The sequence below is a fragment of the Megalobrama amblycephala genome, linkage group LG21 (assembly GCF_018812025.1).
Source record: "Megalobrama amblycephala isolate DHTTF-2021 linkage group LG21, ASM1881202v1, whole genome shotgun sequence".
Classification (NCBI taxonomy): Eukaryota; Metazoa; Chordata; class Actinopteri; order Cypriniformes; family Xenocyprididae; genus Megalobrama; species Megalobrama amblycephala.
Genome location: NC_063064.1, coordinates 11,919,889 through 11,934,099, shown reverse-complemented (window position 1 = coordinate 11,934,099; position 14,211 = coordinate 11,919,889). Strand labels below are relative to the sequence as shown.

Here is a 14,211-nt window from a genome sequence, read left to right as displayed (position 1 = left end):
GAAAAACTAAAAAATACAAAACATTTTAGTTACTAACTTAAAATTCAACATTTAGGGCCCTATTTTATCAATCTAAGCACATGGTGGGCATGTCTGAATCCACTTTTGCTAGTTTAACAATGGGAAAAATGGTCAGCGTGTCTGGCGCATGGTCTACAAGGGTTGTCTCTATTCTCTTAATGAGTAATGGGTGTGTTTTGGGTGTAATGTGCAATAAACCAATCCAAGTCTCATCTCCCATTCCCTTTAAAAGCCAGTTGCGCTTGCGCCATGGTGGATTCGCTATTTACATGGCAGAACTTGCAAGCGAAAAAGCTGAACGCTTCTCCAGAGAGGAATATTTATTAATATTTAAAAATGTTTGCGTGCTGCTGTGCGTCTCTGTGTGTGTAATAAGCATAGTGTACGCATGTTGTGCACCCACCTATAGGCGCATATTACTAACATACTCTAAATAACAAAAAAAAAATATTGTGGCATTGACTTTAGACCAGGTTTCAGTTGGTCAATGGTGCAGTCTATTTCAGTTGCCTCAAAATAGCAACACGCCAACAATGCGCCTGAACACACCTAGTTTTCAGACTAGCACGCCCATGGGCGAACAGATGGGTGCAAATGCATTTGCTACTTAAATAACGTGGCACAGGACGTGAAAATGATAACTGCGTTGGGCTGAAACTAGCAAAAAACACATGCGTTGCGCCTGGTGCCGCATTGCGCTGGGTGCATGATAGGGCCCTTAAAGTCACAATGAAATGGAAGTAGTGGCAGATTTTCCTCCATATTGTGATGTAACGCATTAGCGAAAAAGAAAAATAAAGTAAGAGAGGGCTTTGGTCCCATATATCGGTTGTTTTGGATTTTGAAGTGTGGCTATTGCTCTCAAAAACAGAGGAAGATAAACGCGAGCTTGAGTTTAAGCGGGCAAAAGTTTGGCATACATCACCAGAGAGAAGTCCGGCATATCATCGCAAGATTAAGATATTTTGATTAAAAATTGAGGTGAGGTAAAAAAAAAAAAAAAAAAAAAAAAAACAGATAATTTGTTCAAAATAAGACCAATAACATGCATTAAAAAAAAAAAAACATTAATTTCATGCCGATTTAAAAAAAAACAGCATGTAAAAACTATCCTTGTTGTGAACAACACCACGTTTAGTCACATTCAAATCAAAATGAACAAAAATTGAAATGCATGGGTCTTCATATGAATGAGTTTGTTTCACCACTGAAAGGTCATGGATGGAGACATTTGTAGACCCAAGCAGGTGGGCTCCTTTCATGTGGAAAGATGGGGAGCTTGATAAACTGACATGGTCCGGGTGGGTTGTATGTTTTAATAAAGGACTGTGAGAAGCAGCGAGCCAGGCACTGGCAGCCTTGTGTGACAGGAACAGTGTGTTTAATATGATTCTGGCAGCTACGGAAGATATGCGAGTAAAGGTGTAGTGAGAGAGGATTTCTAGAGGTTAAAGATGCTCTGAGCAGTAGGCAGTGGATGAGGAGCGAGTTGCAGGTAGTTGTGAAATATTTTGGGCCTAAATGGGAAATGGGGTAGTTCAACGGTAAAGAAAGAGCCTGACTTGCTTAATTATTCCAACTGGCAATGTTAAACCCACAGCTGAGTCCACCGTCACTTGAACTTTTCATTTGATAATAAGTATAATAAAGACTGACTCATCTAACTCTTTTGTTTAACCTCAGACATGCCTGAGATCAATTTAAAAACATTTATGTGGACAAATGGACTTCTTTCTAATCATGCTAATCACTAAATGTAAGATTTATTTACTATTTTTTCCGGAATACACCACCTTGGCCAGGCATTACTCCAAATGTGCGCTTCAGCTTCAATTACTCAAAGCAAACTAAGACTTACTCATGACACACTTGCACTTAATCATGGGAAAAAGTTTGATCCACTGACACATAAATGTCGAGTTGAGTGGGCACGGTGGGAAATAAATGGCCAGCTGATGTAATGACACAGCTGCTCAGTGGTTTTGTAACAGAGCAGCACTGAGTTTAGGGGATTGTTGGTAGATAAACTTTGGGAATTGTGGGATACGCTGGAGAGAACAGATGGTTTACCGCGGCCTGCCACTCGGATGCTGGGGCTTAAGTTGTTTTTGGTGCGAATGACTTGAGAACTGGTTTGGTGATACTTGGGGTTTGATTTCTCAACATGAAATGCTTGGCAAGCTTGTAGATTGCGGGATTTTTTGGATCCTGTGCAGCCCACTGCACTTTATTGCATTCAATGTGCTGAAAAACAAAAACATGCACATGATACACAAACATAGTACACCAAATCTTTTAATTTAAAAAAGAAAAGAAAATCCTGATATGGTCCCTTGAAGGATTTTTTCACTGCTTTACAATCTATTATTACAATGCTGGCAAAGGATTCAGCTGCTCAAAGATCTTTGAATGTGACAAGCAGAAAATATACACACATGTAGACGCAAGGATGGCTGTATAAAACAGAGGTGTAATGGTTCAAATTTCTCAGTTTGGAAAATACTTTGTACTTCACTATTTATGGTTGATTAGGAAATCAACTTAAGGCCTGCTCACACCAGTGACGATAACTATAATGTTACCTCTAAATTTTGAAAATTCACTCTAATTGAACAGGGAAGTCCACACAACAGCTATAACAATAACGACACAGAGGAATGATATTGTTGGAACCCACTTTCAGAATGATTTTTTTTCCAGCTAATGAAAAATAAAAGCCAATCAGAATCCGACATAAGGGCAGCACACTAGCAATAAACAGAATGTTATCATACGTTGGCCATAAATAGTTTTCACTGCAGTTATTCTTGCAGTGAAGGGACTTTATAAATAAAAAAATTATCTATGTATTAATTTAGAAATAAAAATAGAAATCACTTTTTATATAATACACATATTTAAAGGTGCCGTAGAACGTCTTTTCAAAAGATGTAATTTAAGTCTAAGGTGTCCCCTGAATGTGTCTGTGAAGTTTCAGCTCAAAATACCCCATGGATTTTTTTTTATTAATTTTTTTAACTGCCTATTTTGGGGCATCATTAACTATGCGCCGATTCAGGCTGCGGCCCCTTTAAATCTCGCGCTCCCTGCCCTCCCGAGCTCTCGACTATAAGTGCAGTTATACAGTGCATAAACAAAGTTCACACAGCTAATATAACCCTCAAATGGATCTTTACAATATGTTCGTTATGCATACTGCATGCATGCATCGGATCATGTGAGTATTGTATTTATTTGGATGTTTACATTTGATTCTGAATGAGTTTGAGGCTATGCTCTGTGGCTAACGGCTGATGCTACACTGTTGGAGAGATTTATAAAGAATGAAGTTGTGTTTATGAATTATACAGACTGCAAGTGTTTAAAAATGAAAATAGCGACGGCTCTTGTCTCCGCGAATACAGTAATAAACGTTGGTAACTTTAACCACATTTAACAGTACATTAGCAACATGCTAACGAAACATTTAGAAAGACAATTTACAAATATCACTAAAAATATCATGTAATCATGGATCATGTCAGTTATTATTGCTCCATCTGCCATTTTTCGCTATTGTTTTTGCTTGCTTACCTAGTCTGATGATTCAGCTGTGCACAGATCCAGACGTTAATACTGGCTGCCCTTGTGTAATGCCTTGATCATGGGCTGGCATATGCAAATATTGGGGGCGTACATTTTAAAGATCCCGACTGTTACATAACAGTCGGTGTTATGTTGAGATTTCGCCTGTTCTTCGGAGGTCTTTTAAACAAATGAGATTTATATAAGAAGGAGGGAACAATGGAGTTTGACACTCACTGTATGTCATTTCCATGTACTGAACTATTGTTATTCAACTATAGGTAAATTCAATTTTTGATTCTAGGGCACCTTTAAATGTTTATTAAATTCATGTTCAATAAGGTAGATAAATGTGACAATAAAATAATGTGTAAATTACTTTTCAAATAAATAGGCATACTTAAAACTGTTTAATTACTCATTGTAGTTGCTTAAAATGTTTTAATGTAAGCTCATTGATTGGTCCTACCAGTGAACTGCATTTTTTAACTTGCCTTCAAATTAATAAAGAAAAGCATTTAGCAAAAGCATAAAGAAACAAAATTTGTAAATGCTTTATAAAAAAATGTTTTAAATTAAAGTATCAATTTCTTATTTATAGCTACATTAAAGGTGCCCTCGAATGAAAAATTGAATTTATCTTGGCATAGTTAAATAACAAGAGTTAACAGTGAGTCTCAAACTCCATTGTTTCCTCCTTCTTATATAAATCTCATTTGTTTAAAAGACCTCCGGAAAACAGGCGAATCTCAACATAACACCGACTGTTACGTAACAGTCGGGGTGTACGCCCACAATATTTGCATATGCCAGCCCATGTTCCCAACATTATCATTATGAAAGGCATTAGACAAGGGCAGAACGTCTGGATGTGCACAGCTGAATCAACAAACTAGGTAAGCAAGCAAGAACAACAGCGAAAAATGGCAGATGGAGCAATAATAACTGACATGATCCATGATATCATGATATTTTTAGTGATATTTGTAAATTGTCTTTCTAAATGTTTCGTTAGCATGTTGCTAATGTACTGTTAAATGTGGTTAAAGTTACCATCGTTTCTTACTGTATTCACGGAGACAAGAGCCGTTGCTATTTTCATTTTTAAACACTTGCAGTCTGTATAATTCATAAACACAACTTCATTCTTTATAAATCTCTCCAACAGTGTGTAATGTTAGCTTTAGCCACGCAGCATAGCCTCAAACTCAGTCAGAATCAATGTAAACAATATAACAGTATACAATACTCACATAATCCGACGCATGCATGACGAACACTTTGTAAAGATCCATTTTGAGGGTTATATTAGCTGTGTAAACTTTGTTAAGGCACTGTTTAAGGCAAGCGCGAGCTCTGTGGGCGGAGAGCATGGGATTTAAAGGGGCCACAGCATAAATTGGCGCGTTTATAATGATGCCCCAAAATAGGCAGTTAAAAAAATTAATTAAAAAAAAATCTATGGGGTATTTTGAGCTGAAACTTCACAGACACATTCAGGGGACACCTTAGACTTATATTACATCTTTTAAAAACATAATCTAGGGCACCTTTAAGTACATTTTAAACACAAATTAAATAATTTAAATATTGTGTAATTTATGTCATTTTCCTGTCAATTTAAAACAAAAACAAAAAGGATTTTTTATTTTATTCTATTGTTCACCCAAAATAAAAATATAAAATCAGTAATCATTTACTCACCCTCATGTCATTCCAAACCTGTATAACTTATTCTCTTCTGTGTAACATAAAATAAGATAGTTTGAAGAATGTTGGTAACTAAACAGTTTTGGTGACCATTGACTTACATTATGTGGTCAAAAATATCTTCTTTTATGTTCCATAGAAGGAAAAAATGTCTAAACACATGTTTGGAACAACATGAGTATACATGTAAGTGATAACACAATTTTCATTTTTTGATGAAGCGTCCCTTGAATACATTGCTATTTTAATTGACAATCCTACTCATCCATAGCCAAGAATATAAATCCACTGAAATTTAATTTTAAACCACTGGTACCTGTGGTGCCTGGTTGCCCCTCAATGTCCAATGTAAAAAATCTGTGTCTTGAATAAAAAAAAAAAAAAACATTAGCTGAATTAAGCCTACACTTTTTTTTGTCACAAAAATTAGTTTCCAGGGTCATTTAGAACTGAATGCAATTGAAAGAATGTGGTATTCTTGGAAATAATCAATGAAGCGAAAGCAGCCGTTTAAAACCAACACTGGCATCCAATGCCATTGTCTCATCTACGCTTTCTTGCTTTTCAAAGCCATGCTCTTTTGAAAGAGAGTTTAGCAAAGACTCTCACATTCCAGCAGCTCCACACAGATGGCCGGAGAGGCTGAAAACATGGAAGAATGAAGGAGTGAGAAAATGCCTTTGAACGTGTCACAAAGAGGCGGCCATGAATGACACTCCTTATTATGGTGGAGAATCGCGGTTAACGCTCGCCCACAGCTGCACGTGCTATTGTCCTCCGATGCCTCTCCTTCTCTGCTTCACTTTGGTCGCTAGGCCAAGAGCGCTAATGGAATTTTCTGCTCTCGCCCTGGAGACATGATGTCATCCTCACAAACTGGGCCTTTTTTTGAAGAAAAATGACTTTTATGTGGCCCAGACCAGACAATGAAGAAGGAAATGGACATTTGGCCAAGACTCGAGGTTTGTGAGAAATTACGATTTCGCTTAACCACCGGTGAGGGCGACCAATAAAATGCATCGTCATTTTGAGAGCACCTAAAAAAGAGAGTTATTAACCGATATGGAGGCAAAGTGTGTGTAGTTTGAGTTGTAAATGTGTCAGACCATTACCAGGCCATTATTCCTTCATTTGAGGGAAATTATGAGGCCAAATTAGAGCGAAATGAGAGCAAGTGAAAGAAAAAAGTGGATTCATACCTTTAGGTACTCCCAGAGTGGAAACTGCACCAGAGAGAATGGAATCTGAAATTAAAAGAAATATTTTTTATAATATAGGCAAGAACCGAGTTAAAGGTATAATTAACTTTTAATATACACACAATCTGAATGGCTTTCTTTCTTCAGTGTAACACAACAGGAGAAATGAAGAATACACTAGCTGCACTTTACAGCACAATGAAAGTGAATGAAGATCCAGGCTGTCAAGCTCCAAAATGACAAAAAGCACCATAAAAGTATCATCATCATTAGTTAACATTTTTCCTTTTGTATTCCACAGAAGAAAGAAAGTCATACAGCTTGGAACGACATGAGGGTAAATAAATAATGACATAAATTTCATTTTTTTTTTTTTTTTGGGTGAACTAATACAACTCTCAAGTCTCTATACAAAGACTGTTGTACAATGATAGATTACACACAGTTTTTTTGGGAAAAACAAAGGTTCTGACATTAATGAAAAACTGCCTTCAGAACAACCAAAATAATGCCATTATGATGTTCAAAAAAAATTAAATAATAATAAATAAATCTCTAAGTTAGCGCACTCTTCTTCTGTAGAAGAAAATGGATGACTTGTGGTAACATGTTAAACCACAAGCATTGCCCATTTATCTCATGTGTCAAACTGTTTTAATACTGATGTCTGTACGTCTGGAAGAGTGAGCTATATGAGATAGAGTGTGTGTGTGAAAGACACAGAGAGCGAGACGATAAATAAATGAAGAGTCTGTGGTCAGAGAGAGAAAAAAGACAGAGCACAAAAGAGAGAGAGGTGGCAGAAATCTTCCTCTTCACCCAATCAGGCACAAATGGAACAAAAAGAGAGGAAATCGATGGCACTGCTGAAAAGTGGGCTGACAAAATCCCAAAATCATGTGGCTGGCTGTCATGCACCAGAGAGAGAGAGGAAAAATAGAGTCATTTATTTCCAATGAGAGTTGTTGATTTGAGGGTATATGAGCGACAAAAGTGATGCAACAAATGCTTTGTGGTTGCTGGGGTTTTGCCAGGTAGTTGCTAAGGTGGTGTGAGTGGTTGATAAGGTGTAGGTAGGGAATTCTGGGTGGTGTTGGTGTGTTTCTAGGCAGTTGCTAAAGTGTTAGGGGTTATTGTTAGGGGGTTCGCCAAACATTTAATAAGGTGTTTAGAGTGGTTGCTAGGCAGTTGCTAAGGTATTTTTTAAGGTTTTTTTCCAAACATTTAAAAAGGTGTTTAGAGTGGTTTCTAAGGTGTTGCCAGGCAGTCGCTAAGGTGGTGTGAGCAGTTGATAAGGTGTAGGTAGGGAATTCTGGGTGGTGTTGGTGTGTTTCTAGGCAGTTGCTAAAGTGTTAGAAGTGATTGTTAGGGGGTTCGCCAAGCATTTAATAAGGTGTTTAGAGTGGTTGCTAGGGTGTTTCTAGGCAGTTGCTAAGGTATTTTTTAAGGTTTTTTTCCAAACATTTAAAAAGGTGTTTAGAGTGGTTTCTAGGGTGTTGCCAGGCAGTCGCTAAGGTGGTGTGAGCAGTTTATAAGGTGTAGGTAGGAAATGCTGGGTGGTGTTGGTGTGTTTCTAGGCAGTTGCTAAAGTGTTAAGGGTTATTGTTAGGGGGTTCGCCAAGCATTTAATAAGGTGTTTAGAGTGGTTGCTAGGCAGTTGCTAAGGTATTTTTAAGGGTTTTTTAAAAAAAATTAAAAAAGGTGTTTAGAGTGGTTTCTAGGTGTTGCCAGGCAGTCGCTAAGGTGGTGTGAGCAGTTGATAAGGTGTAGGTAGGAAATTCTGGTGGTGTTGGTGTGTTTCTAGGCAGTTGCTAAAGTGTTAAAAGTGATTGTTAGGGGGTTCGCCAAGCATTTAATAAGGTGTTTAGAGTGGTTGCTAGGGTGTTTCTAGGCAGTTGCTAAGGAATTTTTTAAAGGTTTTTTCCAAACATTTAAAAAGGTGTTTAGAGTGGTTTCTAGGGTGTTGCCAGGCAGTCACTAAGGTGGTGTGAGCAGTTGATAAGGTGTAGGTAGGAAATTCTGGGTGGTGTTGGTGTGTTTCTAGGCAGTTGCTAAAGTGTTAGAAGTGATTGTTAGGGGTTCGCCAAGCATTTAATAAGGTGTTTAGAGTGGTTGCTAGGGTGTTTCTAGGCAGTTGCTAAGGTATTTTTTAAAGGTTTTTTCCAAACATTTAATAAGGTGTTTAGAGTGGTTGCTAGGCAGTTGCTAAGGTATTTTTAAGGGTTTTTTAAAAAAAATTAAAAAAGGTGTTTAGAGTGGTTTCTAGGGTGTTGCCAGGCAGTCGCTAAGGTGGTGTGAGCAGTTGATAAGGTGTAGGTAGGAAATTCTGGGTGGTGTTGGTGTGTTTCTAGGCAGTTGCTAAAGTGTTAAAAGTGATTGTTAGGGGGTTCGCCAAGCATTTAATAAGGTGTTTAGAGTGGTTGCTAGGGTGTTTCTAGGCAGTTGCTAAGGTATTTTTTAAAGGTTTTTTCCAAACATTTAAAAAGGTGTTTAGAGTGGTTTCTAGGGTGTTGCCAGGCAGTCGCTAAGGTGGTGTGAGCAGTTGATAAGGTGTAGGTAGGAAATTCTGGGTGGTGTTGGTGTGTTTCTAGGCAGTTGCTAAGGTATTTTTTAAAGGTTTTTTCCAAACATTTAAAAAGGTGTTTAGAGTGGTTTCTAGGGTGTTACCAGGCAGTCGCTAAGGTGGTGTGAGCAGTTGATAAGGTGTAGTTAGGAAATTCTGGGTGGTGTTGGTGTGTTTCTAGGCAGTTGCTAAAGTGTTAAGGGTTATTGTTAGGGGGTTCGCCAAGCATTTAATAAGGTGTTTAGAGTGGTTGCTAGACAGTTGCTAAGGTATTTTTAAGGGCTTTTTCCAAACATTTAAAAAGGTGTTTAGAGTGGTTTCTAGGGTGTTGCCAGGCAGTCGCTAAGGTGGTGTGAGGAGTTGATAAGGTGTAGGTAGGAAATTCTGGGTGGTGTTGGTGTGTTTCTAGGCAGTTGCTAAAGTGTTATAAGTGATTCTTAGTTGCCAAGCATTTGCTCAGGTGTTCAGAGTGGTTGCTAGGGCATTGCCAGGCAATCACTATGGTGGAGTGAGTAGTTCATACTATGATGCTAGAGAATTCTATTGTATATACTAGATGTAAGGATGAAACTATCATATTAAACATGAAGTCTATGTCAATAAATTTTGTGCATTTATTATTGTAATGATACAAATACAATACACCCCCCACCCCCCAACCATCACACACATTCCTGTTTTAAAACAAACCCACCCACTTTTTAAAACACAGTTACGCCACTGATGATAAATAATAATGCTGATGCATGATGCATACTGATGCATACTGATACTGAGCATGCCCCCCTAATTGATAAATGACAAATTCCCTAATTTGGACTTTCTTTTCTCACTAAGACCTTCATACTGAACACACTAAGGTCAGTTTAAGCTCCATACAAAACTCTTTATTGGAAACATCTCGTTGGAAAAACAGAGTGTAATCTAATACAATAAAAATGGCTGATTGTGAAAACAAAGCCCTCATTGGCTTTAGCTGGAAAAGCTTCCAAAGTTTTGACAAAAATTAACATAACGAACACAATGAAGCAGCACTGTAAACGCTGCGTGGGCATCATGCACACTGCCAAAATGTTGCATCTCTGATTTCAAAGCAAAGAACAGATTGGTCCAATGTGACCCGATGCTGGGGAGTGTGAGTGTCTTTGTGTGTTTTTTTCAAAAAACTAAATCAGCCACCTGTCTTTTATTACCAACATGATAAATTCAGCTTCTCCGTGCTCAGGAAGAGCGGAACGCTTAGAGGAATCTGCAAACAGAAACGAGGCACAGCTGATTTATGCATAAGTTTAACACGTATGGCAGAGACGGGGCGCCTGAGCAACACAGATGGTCAGATTTATATTGATAAGGCCAAAATGGATGAGAAGAGAGTGGATGACGGATATGGAAAGACAGAAGGATGGAAAGCAGGTTTTTGACCAAAGGCCAGAAAGCTTCTTTACAAGAACGAGTCGGTCCACTGGATGACAGCACATTTAACATGTGTGGTCTGACTGCTGACCAGCTGTACCGATATCAGTTTAAGCACATTAACATCACACATTTTCCCTGAAGTACATTTATAATGTTGTTAGGTTTCCAGCATCAAAAACCAAGCCATAACTGCTCAAGGTAGATTTTGTGTTGTGTGGTGTTGTCGATTTAGAGATGATAGACAAACAACAAACACACTGATGTGAATCAAACACTCTCTCTGCTCTCAGTGTGTAACTGTCAGGTACATTATCATTGAGAGATAGGGCTGGCTGTGTGTTTGTGATGGGTTACCCATGGGAATATTAGTATTCTATAGTGCTCTTCACTGTCAGGCTCCTGGCCGCCAGTGTGATATCTGGGAAAACAGATGTCAAAATGCATTTAAATGAGGCTTGATTGGAAGGTTGGTGCTTTGCATGCTATTTGACAAATGGCTTTAATAGGTCATAAAGTACTGGAATGCATACTAATGAGAGGAGAAAGGGATAGAGATCAATCTGAAATCTGATTCAGTTCGATTGGATTCATTCAAATCACATTCATTTTTAATCTGCCTTGATTAAAATACGATGCAATGCGTTTTACTTCATTTCAATCTAAATTAAATATGCTAATTAAATATTGGACTTTATCTATAATTTGTATGAAAGCATGTCTGATAGTGTTGTCTGTCATCTTTTTATGTACTTTTTATGAAGCATTAAAGAAAATGCACACAAAAAAAAAAATCACGAAAACCAAATAAAATAATGTGATAAATAAAATAAATAAAATATTACTAATAATTAATAATAATACACTATATAAATGTCTTTGCATTAAATTAATGTCAAGCCATGTGGCCTTTAAAAAAAAGACAGCAAAGGCACAAACAAAAGGAGGTTGTTTGAAAAAAATAAAATATAAATAACAAATAACAGTAAAACAAGTGTTTAGAATCATAAATGTATTGTATCATAAATGTATTTGAATATCAATATAATTGGCATGTAAAAGAAGGACAGAGGTACACAAGAAAACAAAAGCTTGTTTGATAAAAAATAAATATGTATTAATAAATAATAATAATAATAATATTTAATAATAAACTGTTTTTTATTCCACACTGTAAAAAATGTTTGTGATTTGAACAGTAAAAGACTGTAAAAATGCTACGATGAAAAACAGTTGATTTACAGGAAGTTTCCATACTATATACGGTGAATAACTGTAATAGATCTAACCGTACATTTAAGTGTAATTCTACAGTAAAATACCCTTATATTTACAGATTTTGAAAGTGAAAAATAACAAGTCATTATATAATTTCCAGTGAAAAACTGTAAATTGACAATCCCACAATTCCCTGCGTGACACTTCACATTTGATGTATTTTTGTTGTAAATTAATGGTAAATTAACATTATATCAGTTAATGAAACATGTTTTTTACTGTAAATTTAAGTTAAATCTGTAAAACCTAAAATGTTGCTACCGTATTTTTTACAGTAAATTTCCAGCAACCACAGCTGCCAGGTTTTTACCGTAAATTTAACAGATTTTTTTTACGGTGACAGTTATGAACCATAATTATAACAACATAAACATTTAAATTATACTGTTTTGAACTGTAAAATACTAAGTGCTGTGTCATAAAACCTAAAATGTTGCTACCGTATTTTTTACAGTAAAGTTCTGGCAACCACAGCTGCTGTTTTTTTTTTTTTTTTACCATACATTTTACAGGATTTTTTTTTTTTTTTTTTTTACAGTGCATCCATATATGTATATATTTTGTAAGTAGCAGCATACTAAGACAGTAATCTAACAGCTTACTAAGAGAAAAATATAAATATTCAATTGAAAAGTGAAGGACAGTGAGATACAGACAGGTAAAATAAATGAGGAAGAGGAAATAGTCATTAAAAGTTGAAATACTCATCGTAAAATGAAGTTGTTAAAATGAAAAAAATAAGTACGGAAGGCTCAAATTAAAGAAAATAAAAACTGAAATTGAAAATATTGTCTAATGGAAAGAGTTATATTGGAAAAACATAAGAATGGTTTTAATATTGCAGTTCTGTCTACAATGTGAGGGAAGACAGCATCTGTACAGTAATGAAATAAAAAGAAGAATTATTAAAGCACAGTGGAAAGTGGATATTTCTCAACTCTAGAGGGACGACATACTGACCACTCCAGAGACACTCAGCGAAAGAAGAAAAGAGAGTGAGACAGAGTGACAGGAAGTAGATGAGGGCCAGATGGATATGTCATCAGCTGAGCCGTGATTCAGCAGCACTGGGTATGAAAACAGCAGACGGGCTGGAGGAACGCACAGACTAACCCTCATTTATTACTGAGAGCTGCGGAAAGCACTCACTCTTACAGGCCCTTCCTAACACACACACACACACATACTTACTACTTACTTAATCCTTTTCGTCCCGTGTGAGACATAAGGCCGCGTACACACACACACACACACACACACACACACACGCCTAATGCATATTGTAGCAATGCATACTGAAAGCATCTGTAAGTACAAACAGCAACCTGTGATTTTCTGTGAGTGTACACACAACAAACATTGACGCAGGAACTTAAAACATAAGCATATTTATCAAAGCTTTTAATTGATAGCTTGTGATGTGGAACAAACAGGAACAAATTGGAGGTGGAGAGCAGGAGGGGTGAAAACTTGAGAGAAAGACAGTTTTATTATGCAAAGCCATCTGCCAAAGTCAAACATGTCGCTAAACCTGTTTACGTTTTGAGTGATTTATGAGCCTCTTCACAGGTGTCTGCGCGCGTGTGTGTGTGACACATTTGTGTTTGTTCAGGCATGTTTGCTCACCACTGTCACGATACTCTGTGTATGTGTGTGTGTGAATATGTATTCAACACATGACAGAAGTGCAGAGTCCCCTCATAAGATCTATTATCTTTACAGTACTTTCGTAATTATGGAAAGGATCCAAAAAAATCTTTCTAGCTCTAAAATACACATAAATTTGAAACGGATAACTCAATCACTCTCTCAATCGCCATTAGAGCACATACATAAATATAAACATATAGACTGGGTAAAATGAGTCTACAATTTAATATACTGTTCCCCATTACAAATTATATGATATAAATAAATAAAAAACATAAAATAGCTAATATAAAAAAAAATCATATTAATACATTTAAATGAAATATGTATAGTCACTCATTCAAAGAAAGAAAACACGTCAAAAGTCTACTGTTGCAATAGTAACGAACGCAACTTTCATGTGCATCTGATTGACAGATAAACCGCACGCTCTTATTATTTTAGTGTTGTTAATTTAACAGTTTGCTTTGTATATTCAGTTTAACATTATGTTAAAAAGGGTAAACTTCATTCATTTTAACAGTGCATGTGCATTTTAAACACTTGCATTATGTTTTTGCTCCGTCTATGCAATAAATGGATGTCCGGCTTTTCTAGCGCATTTCCTTTAAAGTTTCCTATTATGCTCTTTCAAATATTACCTTTCATGTATGGTGTAATATAGCTGTTTGTAAATTTGTAAGTGCACAACAAATATATATGTCTCCTAAAAGAAAGAATCGATTCTGAACTGCCGAAAGGAGTCGTCAGTAATTCCAGTCTTACTTCCTGTTACATACCTACGTAACAATGTAACAAATTTGCGTAATGCCC

General features: G+C 36.6%; 1 protein-coding gene across 1 annotated transcript in view; it reads right to left on the bottom strand.

Annotated features, from left to right (window-relative positions):
- slc25a26 (solute carrier family 25 member 26) overlaps nt 1-14,211 on the bottom strand; it is a 65,207-nt gene that overhangs the window by 27,549 nt on the left and 23,447 nt on the right. Inside the window, exon 5 of the mRNA XM_048173697.1 lies at nt 6,495-6,539. Within this exon, the coding sequence (XP_048029654.1) occupies nt 6,495-6,539 (45 nt within the window). The remainder of the gene's footprint in view (nt 1-6,494; nt 6,540-14,211) is intronic.